Here is a 19,062-nt window from a genome sequence, read left to right on the forward strand (position 1 = left end):
TTATGTTTACATATTATCTATGAATTTAATATCTGGACAGAAAAGGGGATATTACAAAATGTTTTGAGGGCCCTGTAGGGTCGAGAACCACTGATACAGACTTCAAGTGTGCAAAGACTAAGGCAAGAAAGGATTTCAGACCTTATTCAGCAGATTAATCTTTGTGACAGTGTTGGTGGCCTCCCCTGAGTGCTTTACCAGCAGTGCAATGAGTCGGACAAAGGCATCCAGGTTGTGATAGCACTTGGCTCGGATCATGGTGGGATTAGCAGCAGGATTGTGCTGCTGTTCTGCCTGAGCACGGTAACTGATTTCAACACACATTTCAGTACACAGACGAAAGAACCTTGTTATGAGGTCATCAGTCTTCAGGATTCCTTGCTGGTGCATCTACCAAGGGAACAAAAACATTACAAGGCACAATGAGATAATACACATGAATAAAGTTTTAATTTTCATGTAAGAAGTATTCTTTCATTCAATCCTATTGTCACATTTGTGATTCTTACTTTGTTAAAAAAAAAAAAAAAAAGGGTCATGAAAATGACTTTTACATTAAGGATCCATGACAGAATTCCTTCAGTTTTAAGTTTGACGGGAGTTGAGAGATAATAACATGGCAATTTTTAACAGCAGTCCATAGCCAGTAATTTCAAAAGTTAATTATGCAAATTAAACCAACTTTCAGTAACCCATTAAGTCATATTAAGACATTCTGGTCAATGTGTATTTCCCCCAAGTAAGAGATTAAGTTACATATATTTTAGTTTCTCACATAATTTCTTCTAACTGACTTAACCAATAACAACAAAGTTTTTGAAACTCCAACTAGCCTGCACTAGGAAAATCAAATAATAATTTATACAGTAATAGGTACCAAAGCAAAATGCTCACAGATTATACCTGGCTATTTTAATGTAAATTAAGATAAAGTGGAAAGGGCAAGTTTATTTAAAAGAAAGGATAAAGTACAAATTTTATGACATATGATTTGGAAGTGAAGCAGAGAAGTTATTTCGCTAGTATGAAAGAAGAAAAAGAAGACAGTGTAACAAGCGTTAAGGCTGCAGAGGGAGGAGGTCAGTGCTGAAACCAAGCCCAGAATGAAAACTTGACCATTATCTTGGAAACTTTAAAACAATTTAAATGTCCCGTGATAAGCAATAACACAGCTGAACTGACAATAATATACCCTAGGAAAAACAGAAGGCCAGCAAAGGGACTTTGTACAATGAAATCTGAAAAACTAAGGGGGGGAGAAGAAATGAGGATAGACTGCTATGATCAAGAGGGAGCAGAAAAAGAAAAAAGGAATTCTCAAAAGGATTCAAAAGAGAATAGAAAAGTATAATACATTATCTTTTTCAAATGGAGAGAACAAGAGCAAATAAGCCAACAAGAGAGCTGAGACAGGTGCCACATCCATACCCATGAAATATCAATGATCACAAAAACCAATTGATTTGAAATTCCTCTATCCAAATCAGAAATCAAACTGTAAATATGCAGTAACAACTTTTCAATAGGGTACGTTTTTATAATTCCCTCAATTCTTTTAAGGGAGAAACTTACTTAGTATGATTTACTAAGAAATTAGTCATCTTGAAAAGTAAATCCAATTCCTGACAACTTCTAAAATTCAAATCAGCTCTTCCACATTCAATTGTCATTTATTTGATAATAGGTCTAATTTGCATCTTTCTTTGGTGGCACACCTAAGCTTTGGTCTCAGTTTGAAGAAATACAATGGTCGAACTGCAGAAATAAGCTATTTTAGGTAGATAAGGTACTTAATTTAGAAAATAAAATAAAAATCTCCACCATTTAAATACTTAAGGTTTTTTTGTTTTGTTGTGTTGTGTTTTATTTTACTTTTAAATTAAAAAAAAAAATTTTTTTTTGGCTGCACCTCAGGGCTTGCAGGATTCTTAGTTCCCTCAACCAGGGACTGAACCCAGGCCACTGCAGTGAAAGCACCAAATCCTAACCACTAGACCACCAGGGTACTCCTTATTTTACTTTTTAAACATGGGCTATTATAAGAACTTTACAGATTAGCCCGTAATCCCATCACTGCTGATTATCAAGCCGGTAAAATTACTATATACATTTGGCCATTTCATTATTCATTACCTGACCCATTGTACTTTGTAGCTGTGACAACTGAAATCGGACAAAAAGAACTAAAGGGGATGGGAAATGTTGACTTTACTGCTTAGTGACCAATGATGGGAAAATAAACAGTATCAATTTAACAGAGTAACGATGGTGACATTTTTGGTTTACATGAGTATGGAGGTAACTGACCACAGGTACATAATACTGAGCTTTAATATTGGAGGCATCACACCCTACTTATGTTGAATAAAAAGCACCTTTCTTTCCAAAAGCTCTACCTGTCCAACAAACGCAGAGAAAGCTTTGGTACTGTCACGACCAGCTGCTGCTGAATGGTAGAGATTCACCCATTCCCTCAGAAGATACTCTGCCTTCTCCCTCAGGCCTGGAGGATCATCATACTCTGAGGCTTGAGAGATCCCAGAATGCATCATAAAGTTAGGGCCTCCATGAGCACGATCAATCATTGCTTCATAGTTGGATCGCACTACTTCCATCAGCTGGGGCAATCTAGTACAATAAATCCAGAATGAAAATCAGTCTATTCTTGGTTGTGATTTCACAGACATACAGTTGGACAATTTGTTTATTTAAGAGAGACCACAAGAGTGATGATAATTTTACCATTCCCATATTTAAACAAAACTATCCTCGGTTTCTTCATATCTGTTTACTCACGAGGACATAATATGCAAATGACTGACTTCAGTTAAGTCACTTCTTGACAAAAAAACGATGCCCAATGAAATGGAACTAATGTTCGTGGTCAAAAAATTATTCACTGCATGCCCGCTATGTGCCATGCTTTGTGTTATTCATCTTAATTCTCAACAGTTCTTCAAGATATTATTTCCATTTTATACAAGAAACAGGCTTAGGGAGGGTAAGTTGACTTGCCTAAAATCAGATTTTAAGCAGCAGAGCCAGGCCTTAAACAGAGGACTCTGACACCAAATCTAGTGCTGTATGTACTGCTCTATAGCAAGAAGGCTTGGCAGTTAGTTAAGCTTTCATATCTCAAGGGACAATATTAGGCCTCACCAAAGCTTACCATATGTTGTAGGTAAAGTAGTTATATAACAGGTAACGTTACTAAGTCTATTCAGTCATTTCTAAAGCTCTTAGACTGCTGAATACACAAGAATCCCAAAGCATTTCCTTCTCACCCTTCAGGAGCATTGCCTCTGGAGTGAGCATTAATCCTCATGAGGGTTTCAATGGTGTGGAACAGATCTGCCTCAGTAACATGGGCAACACTCCTTTCATCCACCAGCAGGATTTTTACCAATTGCATAGCAAATGCCACAGCCATGTAGTTTAAACCATTCTCCATTGACTGGCAACACAGAAAGCACAATGTAAGAAAGACAGCACTTACAGCAAACACACTTCCCAACTACCAGAGGTCACTTTTCCTGTTTAATTCCTTCCATACCTGAGCTAGGTGAAGATCATACTGTTGCATATTGACCAAATGATTGCGAATTAGCAACTCCACTGCCTCCACATTGTATTTATATTCATCCCGACACTCAATTAGGCACCTAGAAAAGTCAGTATTTCTTTATTCATAAAGGCTTAACCATACTATATATCAGGTAAAATAAAGAGCCCATTTTATTAAATGGTAACTTGTTCCAAATTAAGGATGTCTTGAGAACCAACTAAAAATCAGTTTTCAAGATTCAAAATAACCAGTAAAGAAGTAGAACAGACGACCCAGTGTTAAAACACAAGTTTTGTTCTCGAAGTCTAGAAAACAAAGCATTCCATTTATGAACATCACTTCTATGAAATCACTGAAACCTTTTAAAATCCATATCTATCATTTATTCCCCAAAACAAGGTACTGGTTCTCTGTATCCATCATGGGCACCAGACGGAAAAAGAACAAACATTCAACAATTCTCAGTACTTAGGGTCATGTATGTGAGAAAGCAGTTCAATAAATATTACTCTTCTAAGATGGCTACTGACCTTGTGATCTGTTTGTTACACCATGGAGACCCATATGCCCGGCCATCTTGAAGAGCTTTTAAGACCAAAAGGTGGCACTCTCTGTAGCGAAGCAGGAGGTCGGCATCAGCACCACTGGTGGCATCTAGTAAGCCCTCTACAGCCTATGGAAGAAAAAAAGTGTTCAGATCCATGGAAAATACAGTATTCAGCCCAATTATCAAAGTCAATAACCAAACCTTAATGCAAAGTACAACATACTTTCTAAAGCCACAAGTTAACAATCTCTCCATTCACTAAAATCCTTTTCACTTGCCTAACACACACACTCTCTGAGTTCTTTCTAGTCCATGCTTGGTGTTCTTCCCTGTCAAGAAAGGTGACACTGTCCCTAAACAGTAATAACCTAATGCTGCCCCATACCCCACCCCCTTACCCAAGTACTTGGATCAACTGTCCCTCAAAATCTAAAGGGCTATCTTTTAAAGTTTCTTAAATAATCGTAATTCCAGAAAATCTTACCTTTATGGAAAAAAGAAAAGATTTCACACTTTACAGTTGTAACTATTTACACCACTCTACTCTGGAGAAAATCATCTGCTTATTACAAAACAAAACTTGCTTTATATTAATTTTTAAAATTTTAAGCATAACTTAAGTAGATAATGGTGCAGGTCACTAGATATTTACAAACCTAGTTTCTTCTAAAATTAACAGTTTAAGAACTAACCTTCTGGAGCAATCCAAGAGCAGCTATGGCATCCCGAGAGTTTCGAGATAATACTACAACCTCCAAAAGACTTCTAAGAGCCTGAGCTTGGGGGTTCATGGCCAAAGTTGGTGGGATGGCGTGAAGGTGCTGCTCCAGTTCTGTAATGCACTTATCATAAATCTGAGCTACGTCATCTGTTGCCCAAGCTTGCTGTTTTGGAGGAGGAAATAACCAAAAAAAGAGAGGGGGGGCGGGGGGGAAAGAGAGAGGAAAAAAATTAAAGATTTTTCACTGGCACAGGTAGCAATTTAAAAGTATATTGGGGGGCTTCCCTGGTGGTGCAGTGGTTAAGAATCCGCCTGCCAATGCCGGGGACACAGGTTCCAGCCCTGGCCCGGGAAGATCCCACATGCTGCGGAGCAAGTAAGCCCATGCGCCACAACTACTGAGCCCACATGCCACAACTACTGAAGCCCGTGTGCCTAGAGCCCATGCTCTGCAACAAGAGAAGCCACCGCAATGAGAAGCCCGCACACCGCAACGAAGAGCAGCCCCCGCTCGCCGCAACCAGAGAAAAGCCCACGTGCAGCAACGAAGACCCAACGCAGCCAAAAATAAAATAAATTAAATTAAAAAAAAAAATAGTCTACTGGGGGACTTCCCTGGTGGTCCAGTGATAAAGAATCCGCCTTCCAATGCAGGGGGAAAGGGTTCGATCCCTGGTCAGGAAATAAGATCCCACGTGCCACGGGGCAACTAAGCCCGCATGCCACAACTACTGAGCCTGCGAGCCTTAACGAGAGAGCCCGCGTGTCACAAACTACAGAGCCCACATGCCCTGGAGCCTGCGCACCACAACTAGAGAGAGAAAATCCACACGCCACAACGAAGAGCCCGCGCCACAATTAAAGATCCCGCATGCCGCAACTAAGACCTGACGCAGCCAAAAAAATAAATGAATATTTTTTTTTAAAAAGTCTATTGGTATATTAACTACCCTTATTATTTTTTTTCTCTCTCTCTTTTTCATCAAAACATGGAGGGGCTCTTCCATTCCCCTTCCTGAACTGTTTGGTCTTGATGCCATTAAGTGGTGCAGTGCAAAGCAAGCACTGGTGGGGGTGTGTTTTGTTTACTTGATAGTGGAAAGCCTTGCAGACACCAATACAATCAAGTGATGAAAGAGCATGATAAATAATGGGAAAGGCTGAGAGCAGCACCACTTGTAGCATCTAATCTGCAGCCTATGAAAGTATATAATCCAAACCATGGAAAATATAGTATTCAGGCCAACTGTCAAAACCTAATAGGACAGAATAAGAACACAGCATCATTTCTGTGGTATTCCTATCAAAGATGTACTACCTGAATCTATTCATGAGAACATACTGTACAAACCCAAATCAGGTCATTCTACAAAATCACTGGCCTGTAATCAAAGTGTGAAGGCCATGGGAAGATGAGAAAAGGAGCTGGAGTAGACTGACCTGCGGGAAAAATTTTAAATATGATGACTAAATGAAATGTGTGGTGTTTTGTTTTTTTTTTTTTTTGGGGGGGGTGCGCCACACAGCTTTCGGGATCTTAGTTACCTGACCAGGGATCGAACCCAGGCCCCCACAGTACAAGCACAGAGTCCTATCCACTGGACCGCCAGGGAATTCCCTGAAATGCGTGATTCTGATTTAGGTCCTTTTACTCCAAAAAGACAATACTGGGACACTTGGTAAAACTTGAATTAGGTCTAAGGATTAGATGATACTAAGGTATCAGTGTTAACTTCCTGATTTCAATGGTTATACAATGGTCACACAGAAGAACGTCTTTGTAGGAAACACAGACCAAAGGATTCAAGAGACTGGGCCATCAAGATCAGCACCTATGTTCAAATGGTTCCCCTTACATTTTCAACTTCTGTGTAAATAACATTTCAAATTTTTAGAAAATGTTTTTATAAAGAACAGAGGAAGCCATGAGGTCACCACGTAAATTCCTTTAGTTAGGCCAAACATGAAAGTTAAATCAACCTCATGGATTTAAAAAAATTCCCGAATGCCATGCTTATCTGATACAAAGAATATCTATACAACTCAACAACAGTGGGTAATTTTTTTCCCTATAACTTAAGCTCCCAGGAACCACTGATAGATTAACTGACAAAAACATTCAAATTAAACTGTAAATTACTCAATTTAATCCAAGACGAGTATTTTTTTTTCAGTATATATATTTTTTAAACGCATTGTTTACTTTGTTTATTTATTTATTTATTTTTGGCTGTGTTGGGTCTTCGTCTCCGTGCTAGGGCTTTCTCTAGCTGTGGCAAGCGGGGGCCACTCTTCATCGCGGTGCGCGGGCCTCTCACTATCGCGGCCTCTCCTGCCGCGGAGCACAGGCTCCAGACGCGCAGGCTCAGCAATTGTGGCTCACGGGCCCAGCTGCTCCGCGGCATGTGGGATCTTCCCAGACCAGGGCTCGAACCCGTGTCCCCTGCATTGGCAGGCAGACTCTCAACCACTGCGCCACCAGGGAAGCCCCAAGACAAGTATTTACCTTCATGGGCTGAGCTAAAAATCCTGTGGGCTGACTTAAATCATTTGTAGGCAAGAAGCCAGGCACATTGCGTGCAAACTCTTCATAAACAGCCAGCTGCTTTGGGTCCACACCACCAACCTTGGAAGAAGAAAACTTACTTTAACAGGATTCTCTTCACAATCAAGGGAAACCTTTTTATCAAAATGGAAATTTTGCATGGGAGTAAGCACAGGGGTTCTGAGAAGGGACACAGGAGTCATTACAACATTTAACAGCATGACTGAATATGCATGCATGTGCATGCACACAGTTCAGTGTTTCCTATTTCCCTGAGACCTGTTAGAGTCACCCTTATTTATAAATTAAGAGCTTTTCCACTGGAAAATGACTCAAGTAGGACCATGCTGCCAGTGCAATTCTCCAGTGGAGCTGGTAAAAATGATAAAATTTCTCAACATCGTCTTCTCACCAACAACCAACTAGCAATAAAAACTCAAGTACCAGAAGGGAAGACCAAGTTTGGAAACAAAAACTAAAAGGCACTTCAACAACAGGGGGAGGGGACACATCTAAGCTATTTCTATGTCTTCTCCACAGGTAACCTTTAAGTGAAATGAAATGTTTTCTCAGAAACAGCATTTAAACCCCCTATCCTAGTCCTGGTGAGGAGTTAAGCAACAAGAACAGAAAGAAAACAAAGATGGGGCAGGGAGAGACAGAGCCCCCAGTTCTCACTTTCAGCCTGATTTGCTCTGGCATCCGCTCAGCTTGGTATGTTAACACAACAGGATCACAGTACCTGCGCCCTTCTTGCCTAGCATGTTTTCTCAGCTCAAATTCCTGCAAACAAAAAAAGTCACTGAGGTTCTTGTTATGAGGCACTTTCTTAAATGGAAAAACAAAATACTTAAAAGGCAAATGCTAAACACTTACAGTTGCTAATCTCTTGTCCATCTCAGGGCCTGCTTTTTCTACTGCAGTCTTCTGAATAAAACAGCAAGCTAATTCACAATTGTCCTGAGCTAACTGAGCAGCTGCCTGATCCATCATTTCCCTTTGTTGTGGGGATGCAGTCTATTGGGAGGGGGGGAGAGAGAAAAAAATTTAAAGTTTTCTGTGGGTAGACGAAGCAGATAGATGGGATAATAGAAAATGCAGTGCTTAGACAAATTAATTTTAGAAGTTCCAACTCTACTTATGACTCATTAGCTGTGACCATGAAATAGTCTAACAATCATCTTCATCTACAAGATGAAAATACTACTCAACTGAAACATCTTACCAGGTTTCTGTGAAGATGGTGAACACTATGAAAGCAGTAAAGCAGTAAACAAAGGCATTATTAACCACGACATCTGAGACCCCAAATTAATAACTGAGTTACCTGAAGAGTGTATGTGTGTGTCTGTGTGGTGTGTGTGTGCTCGCACAGACATACAGAGTCACTTTAAGTTGTTTTGTACTGTCCTACTCCAAAGTACTTTAAATTCTTCATGGTAAACAGAATCAAGACTGTTAACTTAGGCAGTTTTTAAAAAAATCCTTCATTTCTTTAAACCAGTAAATATCTGGAGTATCTACTATCTGCCAAACATTATTAAGGATATAATAGTGAGCAAAAACAGACATGATGCTTCACCTCACAGAATTTACAGTCTAAAGGGGAGGACATCAAACACATATGGTAACTATTATAATAAGTGGAAATGCTCACTGTTACTAGCAAAGGAAAAGAAACATTTTCAGATAAGCAATAATGAGTTTTATACAACAACAACAAGAAAATAATCGACTTACACGAAGGGCTGAGGCAAAACTGTTTTTCAGGTTGGTGGATATGCTCATGAGTAAAGGTTCCCTGCAAGTAATCATAGCCATTCCAGCTGTCAAGTTTCGCATCATGTGATGAGCTGCTATTCGCATTCGAGATTCCTCAGAATCCAGGGCAAAATCTTTCCTGACTATTTGCTCACAAGTAGTCATGGCAATCTTAATTGATCGATCCACTACAGGATGGACCAGCTCCTGGACGGCCCTTTCAATTGCTTGGCGCACACACTGCTTCAACTGTGGATGGGCCTGAAACAAGGGAATCTAGGGAGGAAAAAACAAGTCAATAGCTTGTTTAAATAAGACAACCCAATTTCTGTCAGTAATCACACCCATGTTTTTGTCATTATTTCAAGGTTAACCATGAACTACCAATTTCTACTTTAAATTAACCAATGAAAAGCTAAGGAAACAACCTGGGCTCCAAAGAAGGCATAGCAGTCAGTATATCTTGTGATACATGATCATAGACAAAATTTAATGGGCAAACTGTTCATTACAAGATGCTTAAAGACACTACCTGCTTAGTCGAAATTTGTGGCTCAAGTACTCCTAAAGAAAGTAACTTCTTGGGACTTCCCTGGTGGTCCAGTGGTTAAAAAATCTGCCTTCCAATGCAGAGGACGCGGGTTCGATCCCTGGGTGGGGGACTAAGATACCACATGCCATGCCAAGGGGCAACTAAGCCCGTGTGATGCCAACTACTGATCCCATGCGCTCTGGAACCCGCGTGCCACAACTAGAAAGAAGCCTGTGCGTGACAACTAAGACCCGACGCAGCCATAAATAAATATTAAAAAAAGAAAGAAAGAAAGAAAGAAGCTTCTTTATTAGCATGGGGAAATGCGAAAAGAATCAAGTTTACAGAGAAAAGACTTTTTTTTTAAAATCACATATTCTGTTTTAATAGGTTATGCCATATTTTTTTCCCCAAAATGATTATATTATACCCCCCACCAGCAATGCATAACAGTTTCTATTGTACCAACAGCTGGTATGATCATACTTTCAATTTTTGCCTAGTTGGGGGATTTTAAATTTTATATTGTGGTTTTAATTTGCATTTTCCTGACAGCTAATGAGGTTTAGCATTTTCCATATGCTGGATGACTTTTGATATTTCTTCTTCTACAAAATGTATCTTCAGTTTTTCTGTTGGGTTCTTTTCTTGGTTTGCAGGTTTATTTATATGCACTAAATACTAATCCTTTGTGGTTATATCTATTGGGACTATCATTTCTGTTTGTGGCTTGTCTGTTCACTTTCTGCATGGTACTTTTGTTTTTTAAATTAAAAAAATTTTACTGAAGTATAGTTGACTTAAAATATTACATTAGTTTCAGGTGTACAGCGTAGTAATCAGTATTTTTATAGATTACACTCCACTAAGTTATTACAAGATAATGGCTATAAGAGAAAAGGCTTTCTACAAAAACTATTATTTTCAAAATAGCAAGCGTTTTATAAAAAATTACCATACACTGAAACCTGCTTCATTGAAAGACTGCTTCCAGGCATTCACTGAATTTTTAAGAAACTTAAAAAAATATTCATGATGAACTTATAAAAATATTCAATTATTGGGAGTATTATAAAAGAGAATCATAATTTCTAGACCTAGTTTTTTCCCCAAAAACCAAGTGCCACATCTACAGAAGCAAAAACAAACAAAAACAGGTTAAAAATGATCTCTTTAAAACCCTTTGAAAGTCCTTTAAAATACAAAACTTCAATGTATTTATGTTACGACTGTTTCAATTTCTAAAAAGCAAAGACCATGAAATCTGATTTTGAACTAAACAACTGTGTTAAGCAGAATAAGAGAATGAGGATAAACAAGCAATCATCACCCTCAATATACAGAGTAGAATACTACCTTTAAGTATAGGAAAAAAGACTGACGGGAAGTTACTTAATAGACCAGACAATCTCACAGAATCAGGCCACAGAAACATAACTGAGCGTACTAAGTCCACTTCCAGACCTTAGCCTGGAGACTTTACACACACACACGCACACACCAGCTCAGTTCCAGCTATCTTCCAAGAGATATGGCTTAATGCAAGACTAAGGTGACATGATAATAAAGAACAAAAACCTAGGGATTTCCCTGGTGGCACAGTGGTTAAGAATCCGCCTGCCAATGCAGGGGACACGGGTTCAAGTCCTGGTCCGGGAAGATCCCACATGCTGCGGAGCAACTAAGCCCGTGCGCCACAACTACTGAGCCTGCAAGCCATAACTCCTGAGCCTGCGTGCCACAACTACTGAAGCTTGTGCGCCTATAGCCTGTGTTCCACAACAAGAGAAGCCACCGCAATGAGAAGCCCGCGCACAGCAGCAAAGAGTAGCCCCCGCTCGCCATGACTAGAGAAAGCCTGCACACAGCAACAAAGACCCAACACGGCCAAAAATAAATAAATAATAATGATAAAATAATAATAAAAAGAGAACAAAAACCTATGGTATACACTAAGCATCTTCTGACTATATAAGGAATACTTAGAGATTGTGATTATATTGGCAGCTTACTTACTTTTCATGGGTTTGGATATGAGGGGCCAATATAAGTGATGTCTAGTCACAACGACTTATTTTTAGAGTAGAAAAAAGATCTCAGCTATACTACACAGCAATTCCTGATCCCTACTCTCTGCCACAAAAGCCTACAACCTAGGAATCCAGAAGGAAGGGGAAGAGGGATGGGAAAGTAACCAGTCTACCTTGTCACAAAGTAGGAATTGAGGAATAGAGTGGTGTTTACTTACTGTTGGGTTTAGAGTAATGTGTGGTGCCAGGCCTGCAAGGGAATAGACATTGATGTCATGGTAGCTGTACTGTGGCTGTGGTGGAACCGTGGCTGTACAGGTGGTACTGGTAGCTGGTGTTGTAGAAGTTGCTAAATGTAGAGAGATAAAATAAGAGCTTATTAATAAAAGGAGCACACTTCTTGACTTTACTATAAAATTAGCAGGGCATCATCTGGTCTTTATCTAATTAAACTAATTGAATGGGGGAAGGGGTGGAACAGGTCACATTCTTCCACCTTGAATTATTATAAGGGAAATTGTTATTTTAATAGAGATTTGAACAAAGCATGTAAAACTGTATTGGTGCACGGTGGCCACAGAAAGCAATTGAGGGGTCACACCACATTAGCAGGCCCAAGCCTTGTTCGATTATTCTATATTATAGATGTCAGTTTTCAACCTAGGCTGTTCCCTCAATTTACCTGGGGATTCTTAAACTGAGAGCTGAGAAAAAGAAGAAAAGCTGGTTCATTCTAACCACAACTCCCAATCATTCTACACTCCTACAGCCCCCGCACTTCCAATCCTCCTGGACCCAGGTCAAATAATCCACTCCCCTAACAGGTCGAGCTGATCTGGCCACCCCCAGATTTGAGGAATAACACAGGTCATCATGCCAATGCATTTCTTTCTCGGAGAACTCAAACAATGTAAAAGATAACCTGGCTTAGTTGGGATATGAGAAACAACTGATTAATAATATTAGTTATGAATACCACATGAACTACCCAGATAGATTCCAATACAGTAAGACAATGCCTAAACATAACTAACTTTTACTTAATAATTTAGAAGGCTCACCAGAAAGTACACAAAGTTTCAGCACCCCATTACACAGAATAATTATAATTTGTTATATGCATGGGAATGTACCATTAAAGAGAACATCTGATAAACAGAGGGCTAATTATCACACTTACTTGTGGTTGTGATTGGAGGGAGCTCTTCTGGCTGCTTGACATCTTTCTTTGGAGCAGAGAGTTGCTCATCTAAGTTCTTTAGGCGATCTTTATCCTTTAGGAGGTTTCCAGGTTTCAGCTCATTGATGTCTAATGCAAGGTTCTTGCAGAGGACCTCAATCTCAAACTTCAAGTTTAACTGCATAATTCCAGTATTCAATTAGAATATTAAAAATGAAAATTTAGCTTCATATTATACAGTATTCTCACCCATTTGTCATAGTGCTTCCCCCCAAATACCCTCTTTTTCCTGTAAATTTTAATAATGTAAAGCCAGAGAGTGTTCTTAGGGATAAAGAGCAACAAATTTACCTTTAAGTCATGTTCCTGATGTAGCTCAGCTAATACATTCATAATTGCCATTGTCCAGGGGTTGGGTGGCCTAAAAACCTAAAGAAAACCGTTATGTTAAGCTTGCCCCAAAATTACTCTTTAATTTGTATTATCTAAAAGTTAAGCACTAACACCTATGTGGCCATAATAAAACACCTAGCCTTCCCATCTATAATATTATATTTCAGAAAAACACCAGAACCCAAAACCACCCATTAAAACCAGTCCTATAATACTACTTGGCCTCTCAATTTGGAAATCCCAAGTTTCCCTGAGGAAAACTAACTGAACTAGCTCTATGTCCATAAGAACTAAGGATATAGCCTCTAAACCTTGTGCTAAAACAAACTAACTCTTACAAATTAGCCATCAATAAAATATTAAAATTTACTCACCACACTACGAATGCTAGATTCTAAGACTTTGGCAACAAAGGGGACTACATAGAGCAACTCTTGCTGTCCTTTAACATAAGCCTCTAGCAGCAAAGATTTTACATCCAAGTCCTAGAATAAAAAACATTTTTAAAAGCTGGTAATATACTAGAAAATCCCTCACAAAACACCCCCAATTTATACCTTGCTAAACTCACCCCTGAAATTGGAATCAATAACTTGACCCTTGCCTTATGAAAAGGAAGGGGTAACAATCATACCTTATTGGCTTTTGTTTATCCTGCTAAACAATGTGAGGCCATGAGCATGCAATTAGGGATTCAAAACATGGGCCAAACTTTTACAGCCCCAAATAAAGTCAAGACTTTTAAACAGAATATGCTGTATGAACATTCTCAAGTTTTACATGAGCTTTTAGTTGAAACTCACAGTGTGTAAGATGGGTTTATTTTTAGCTAGTGTGATCATTCCTAGCCAATGTCCCAAATTCTTCAGCAAAGAACGATCAGAGAAATTGGCTGCAGCTTTATCAGAGGTCAGGAGCACCTGAAATAGTGCAGGATTAAGGAAGGTATGACAATGAGCTTATAAAAAAATATTCTCAACTAAATGTTTAAGAATTCCATTATTCTACATTAAAAACAAGCTGTCAATAGAGAACATGCCCCCAAAGTAGACCTTGTCCATGTATCATTGTGATATTTTGTTGTGTTCAGTGACATTTTTACCTTCAAATGCCTTTCCATTAAAAACAAACAAACAAAAAAGGTAATACAAATATACTGTATAAAGTAACACAAGGTTAAAAGTATCATGTATGGTCCCACAACTGAAAATTTTAGCTAGGTTTGAAGCAGAGACCCAACTGCAAATCTATCTGGAAGAGCTAAATTCAATTCAAATGAAGACTATAGCTATACTTTTTAAGTCCTTCCCAGACAGCAGGCATACTGAGGAACATAACAAGATTGCAGTAAATGTTGTGATCTTTAGCATTATCTCTGGAGACAACTAAGATAACTTTCTAGAATACAGTGTAATATTGCTTACACACTTATCACATTTCTAGGAGACCTAATCCATTTCTTCAATTCTTTACTTCTTACTTTCTTAAGGGGGACAGAACCAACACATGAGAGTGCCTTGGGTACACACGAAGAGTGTCTTGGGTACACACATATATCCACTTACTATATGATACCTTTTAATTTATGACTTTAAATTTGTAATTTAAACTTTTGTTTAAAAGAAAGGATCTTGAAATTCTGCTCCAAATTATGTGGAAATTTTCATATATCCCAATCATCCTTACTATCAAATAACAAAGGCTGAATATAGTTATGTTCCTTAACTCCATACAGCAACAGCAGAATGGCACAAAGTCAGCTGTGCAACAGAAAGGAGCCAGGAATTCTTTTGCACTACAGCGTAACCAAGAATAGGGAAAATTCCTATCCACAGGTTTAAATATAGTGCTGGTTCCTAAGCCAATATTCCAAGTTATTCAGCAAAGAATGTTTTCAGCTACATGCTGGTTCACACTGTTTTCTTGAAAAGTTATTCCTCCTAAGAAAAATACTTGGATTTTACAGAACAAGCATTAGCTCATTAGGAAGAGTGTGAACTTAAACTTCTGAGAATGCTAAACAACAGCTATTCCACAATAGGTCTAGAGTCTTGAGATATCTAGCATTTAAGACATAAGGGAAAATACTCACTGCAGCACTGTTTCTGTAATAGTGAAAGATATTAACAACCAATATAATGGATTTCTATAAGACTATTAAAAACAGAGGGATTAAAGCTAAGAGTATATAATCAAATAATATGAGGGAGAAAAAAGAACTGAAACATCTAGCGTCACTTTAAACTTTAAAATTACAAAATATGTAGTCCCTCAACCCCATCTTACTTACTCTCCACTTGACCAAAAGAGGATAAATTACTAATCTACAACCTGCTATTAACAAACCTGACACCAGAACTATTGTTTTCCTAAAAACATGCACAAAGGGTAAAGATTTCAAAACCATGCATAGAATGATGAAAACAAATTCACAAGAGTGGTTACTTTCAAAGTAAATAGTGCACAGAATGTGTCTGTGAGACTAAATTCTTCAAGAAAATTTAGTTCTATATTTGAAACAAACCCTAGAGCAACTTTCATAAACACTTTAACATATACACATACAAGAGAAAACAGCAATAGCCCTCCCCCTCCAATTACACCTGTACAATCAAGTATTTCCAAACTCAAAACATTAATAAAAAGAAATACAACACTTACTTTGATGTTTCTATAGGTCTCATTCAGAACCATCTTATTAAATTCAGGATTCTTCAGTGTGTCAAGGAAGTTTGAATATAGGCTGTGAAAGTTTGGCTCAATACTGACTCTCTTCATAACCAGGTATTGTGAAACCCAAGGCATAAATTCTTCCTTCACAGTTTCCTTTAGTTCTTCAACCTAGCCAACCATTATAACATGGGAAGTATACAATTAAAAGATGATAAAATAACAGTTTTGTGTTTTGTTTCTGTGAACAATATTACAGCATGTGGTTCCTTGCAAAATTAGATGCTAAAGTACATGCTAGGGCTTCCCTGGTGGCTCAGTGGTTAAGAATCCGCTTGCCAATGCAGAGGACATGGGTTCGGAGCCCTGGTCGGGGAAGATCCCACATGCCACAGAGCAACTAAGCCCGTGCACCACAACTACTGAGGCCACGGGCTGCAACTACTGAAGCCCACACGCCTAGAGCCCATGCTCCGTAACAAGAGAAGCCACTGCACTGAGAAGCTCGCGCACCGCAAGGAAGAGTAGCCCCCGCTCACCACAACTAGAGAAAGCCTGTGTGCAGCAACAAAGACCCAACACAGACAAAAATAAATAAAGTACCATGCTACATCTCTCCCCAATTTCAGACAGATGCTATCCAAGTACAGTATGTTCAATTCCATCTAAGTATAGAGTCAATCATCTCTTTAACTGGGTGATTAGAACTGAAACATCTACCGTCACTTAACTGTAAAATTACAAAATATGTAGTCACTCAACCCCATCTTACTTGCTCTCCATTTGACCAAAAGAGGATAAATTACTAATCTACAAACCTGCTATTAACAGACCTGACACCAGAACTATTGTTTTCCTAAATTTATATCTCCAGGAATTATCTGTAAAGTTTGAAACTTCTCTTCCAAAAGGGATGCTGAGTGCTTCAAAATTCTCCCCCAATCAATTATGGTGGGATTTTCAAAAACAGTACTTGCATTAAAAATTACATCTCAAAACCCACTTGTTCAGGCTAATCTTGTTGACTAAAACGGACAATGCCAAGTATTGTCTTAGCACATAATCTTGTGCATCATTACTTTTCAGAAGCTCTACCTCACTTATTCGGTGCCTAATGGTTTCTGGGAGGACATGAATTGTGATTAGAAATACAAATGAAATTTCCATCATCATGAAATCATTTTCAAGTTTACTTCAAAAAGGCTGTAACTCACTGCAAAACAATGCTATTTGGGACTTCCCTGGAGGTCCAGTGGTTAAGACACCGCGCTTCCACTGCAGGGGGTGTGGGTTTGATCCCTGGTTGGGGAACTAAGATCCCACATGCCGCAAGGTGCGGCCAAAATAGAAAAAAATAAAATAAAATAAAATAAAGCCAGTGCTATTTAATGTCTACAAAATCCACAACCAGTAGTTGTATATCCATGTTCCCTTCATTTTCATTCTATTATCTCTACCTTTAAAAGTATTAAAAGGGTGCAGAATGTCATATATAAATCCCCCAACCCATCAAGGAAAAGAACAGAGAGCATTGGTAGTGATATATAAACTATTATTTCAGACTCACCTTTTGTGTCATATTTGACTGGGAGAGGTTGTTGAAGATAAAAGCAATTTTCTCTTGGATATTTTCTGGGGGCTCTACGATTCTCTCTGTTTGATCTGTGGCCACAAGTAATGTATCTATATTTGTAGTATTAATAGAAGGCTAAAGAAATAAAATACATAAAATAAACAAACTGAAATCCTTCCTAGACAAATCCCAGGGGGGAAAATGTATACAGATTTCTTTAGTATACAAAATATACATGGTGTGTATGATTGTGTACTGGAAGTGCTGGAAAGAATATGTATTGAACTATTATTAATAGTGGCTGTGTGTGGGAAATCGGGGTGGGAAGGCGGAGAGACAAAGGGAGAAATGCTTTTTTTTTTAGTAGGCATGTGTTGTTTATAATAAAATTAAAATACATGTTCACTACTGGATATATTACAACATATCAAATCCAACAAAGAAAAAAGATAGACCTACTTACTGGCACATCTTTCTTAAAGCTGACTCCAGTTGGCCTGGTGACTGTAACTGTTTTAGCAACAGTGGTGGTTGTTGAGGTGGTTACCATAGTGCTAACCTGACCAGCAAGGGGAGCTTTCGCTGGAACTTGGGCCTGGGCCTGGGCTTGAGCCAGTGCAATACTTCCAGGGGTTGTGATAGAGCCCTGCATTTTCACAGGAGGATCTCTAGATTGCTGTCCATACTCGATATACTATGGGGGTAGGGAGAGAGAAACACATTAAAAGAGTTCTTAACAGAAACTGAAATTTTTGAATTACACTTCGCTCACTACTGAGAGAATAGAAATTATTTCAGAGCACTCTTTTGGTTCATCTATCTCCCTTACGTCTCACCCCATTCTGGTCCATATTCCTATATCTATAATATATAGCGGATACCACGCACTCCTTAAGGAGTAACGGTAAAATATTAGTATGTTTTTAAAGTATTTATAAGAGAACTACTAGTCTAACAAAACAAGTTCCAAAAGAGTAGCCACAAATGCCTGCATATAAATTTCCTTAAATCCCTTAATACATGTAAACTTTAAAGTTTTAAAATTTATATAGTAAACTGATTTTTTTTAAATTTTATTTATTTTTGGCTGTGTTGGGTCTTTGTTGCTGCGTGCGGGCTTTCTCTAGTTGCCACTAGTGGGGGCTACTCTTCGTTGTGGTGCGTGGGCTTCTCATTGCGGTGGCTTCTCTTGTTGGCGAGCACGGGCTCTAGGCGTGCGGGCTTCAGTAGTTGTGGCACGCGGGCTCAGTAGTTGTGGCGCACGGGCTTAGTTGCTCCACGACATGTGGGATCTTCCCGGACCAGGGCTCGAACCCATGTCCCCTGCATTGGCAGGCGGATTCTTAACCACTGCACCACGAGGGAAGCCCAAACTAATTTCTTTTCTATTGGATGCTGATGAGAGAAAACCATGGCCTAAAAAACACACTGCAATGTGAGTCCTCTCTCAATAAAGCTATTACCACAAAACAGTGTATACCACACCACCTAGCCAACAGGAAGTAAGCATGATACTGGATGTTCTAGGACAAGTTTTTCTTTCTT

At 38.8% G+C, this 19,062-nt stretch overlaps 1 protein-coding gene and 1 non-coding gene across 11 annotated transcripts in view; both read right to left on the reverse strand.

Moving 5' to 3' along the window:
* The window catches only part of CNOT1 (CCR4-NOT transcription complex subunit 1), a 98,224-nt gene that overhangs the window by 10,947 nt on the left and 68,215 nt on the right, over positions 1–19,062 (reverse strand). For 5 of the 10 annotated variants that reach the window (XM_059905223.1, XM_059905224.1, XM_059905220.1 and 2 more), the window contains 18 exons: positions 17,981–18,211; positions 17,512–17,652; positions 15,936–16,115; positions 14,078–14,194; positions 13,649–13,759; positions 13,233–13,310; positions 12,882–13,059; positions 11,920–12,050; positions 9,119–9,415; positions 8,255–8,395; positions 8,057–8,161; positions 7,340–7,459; positions 4,805–4,996; positions 4,096–4,238; positions 3,554–3,662; positions 3,285–3,454; positions 2,376–2,628; positions 142–390 (listed from right to left, as the gene is read on the reverse strand). In XM_059905223.1, the coding sequence (XP_059761206.1) occupies positions 142–390; positions 2,376–2,628; positions 3,285–3,454; positions 3,554–3,662; positions 4,096–4,238; positions 4,805–4,996; positions 7,340–7,459; positions 8,057–8,161; positions 8,255–8,395; positions 9,119–9,415; positions 11,920–12,050; positions 12,882–13,059; positions 13,233–13,310; positions 13,649–13,759; positions 14,078–14,194; positions 15,936–16,115; positions 17,512–17,652; positions 17,981–18,211 (2,946 nt within the window). Of the gene's footprint in view, positions 1–141; positions 391–2,375; positions 2,629–3,284; positions 3,455–3,553; positions 3,663–4,095; positions 4,239–4,804; positions 4,997–7,339; positions 7,460–8,056; positions 8,181–8,254; positions 8,396–9,118; positions 9,416–11,919; positions 12,051–12,881; positions 13,060–13,232; positions 13,311–13,648; positions 13,760–14,077; positions 14,195–15,935; positions 16,116–17,511; positions 17,653–17,980; positions 18,212–19,062 lie in introns of those variants that run through there. The other 5 variants (XM_059905226.1, XM_059905227.1, XM_059905225.1 and 2 more) reach the window with 3 other exon arrangements.
* Positions 14,987–15,125, reverse strand: LOC132354454 (small nucleolar RNA SNORA46). The gene has a single exon (XR_009499317.1). It is a non-coding gene; the product is annotated as a small nucleolar RNA SNORA46 (small nucleolar RNA).

The sequence above is a fragment of the Balaenoptera ricei genome, chromosome 19 (genome assembly GCF_028023285.1).
Source record: "Balaenoptera ricei isolate mBalRic1 chromosome 19, mBalRic1.hap2, whole genome shotgun sequence".
NCBI lineage: Eukaryota > Metazoa > Chordata > Mammalia > Artiodactyla > Balaenopteridae > Balaenoptera > Balaenoptera ricei.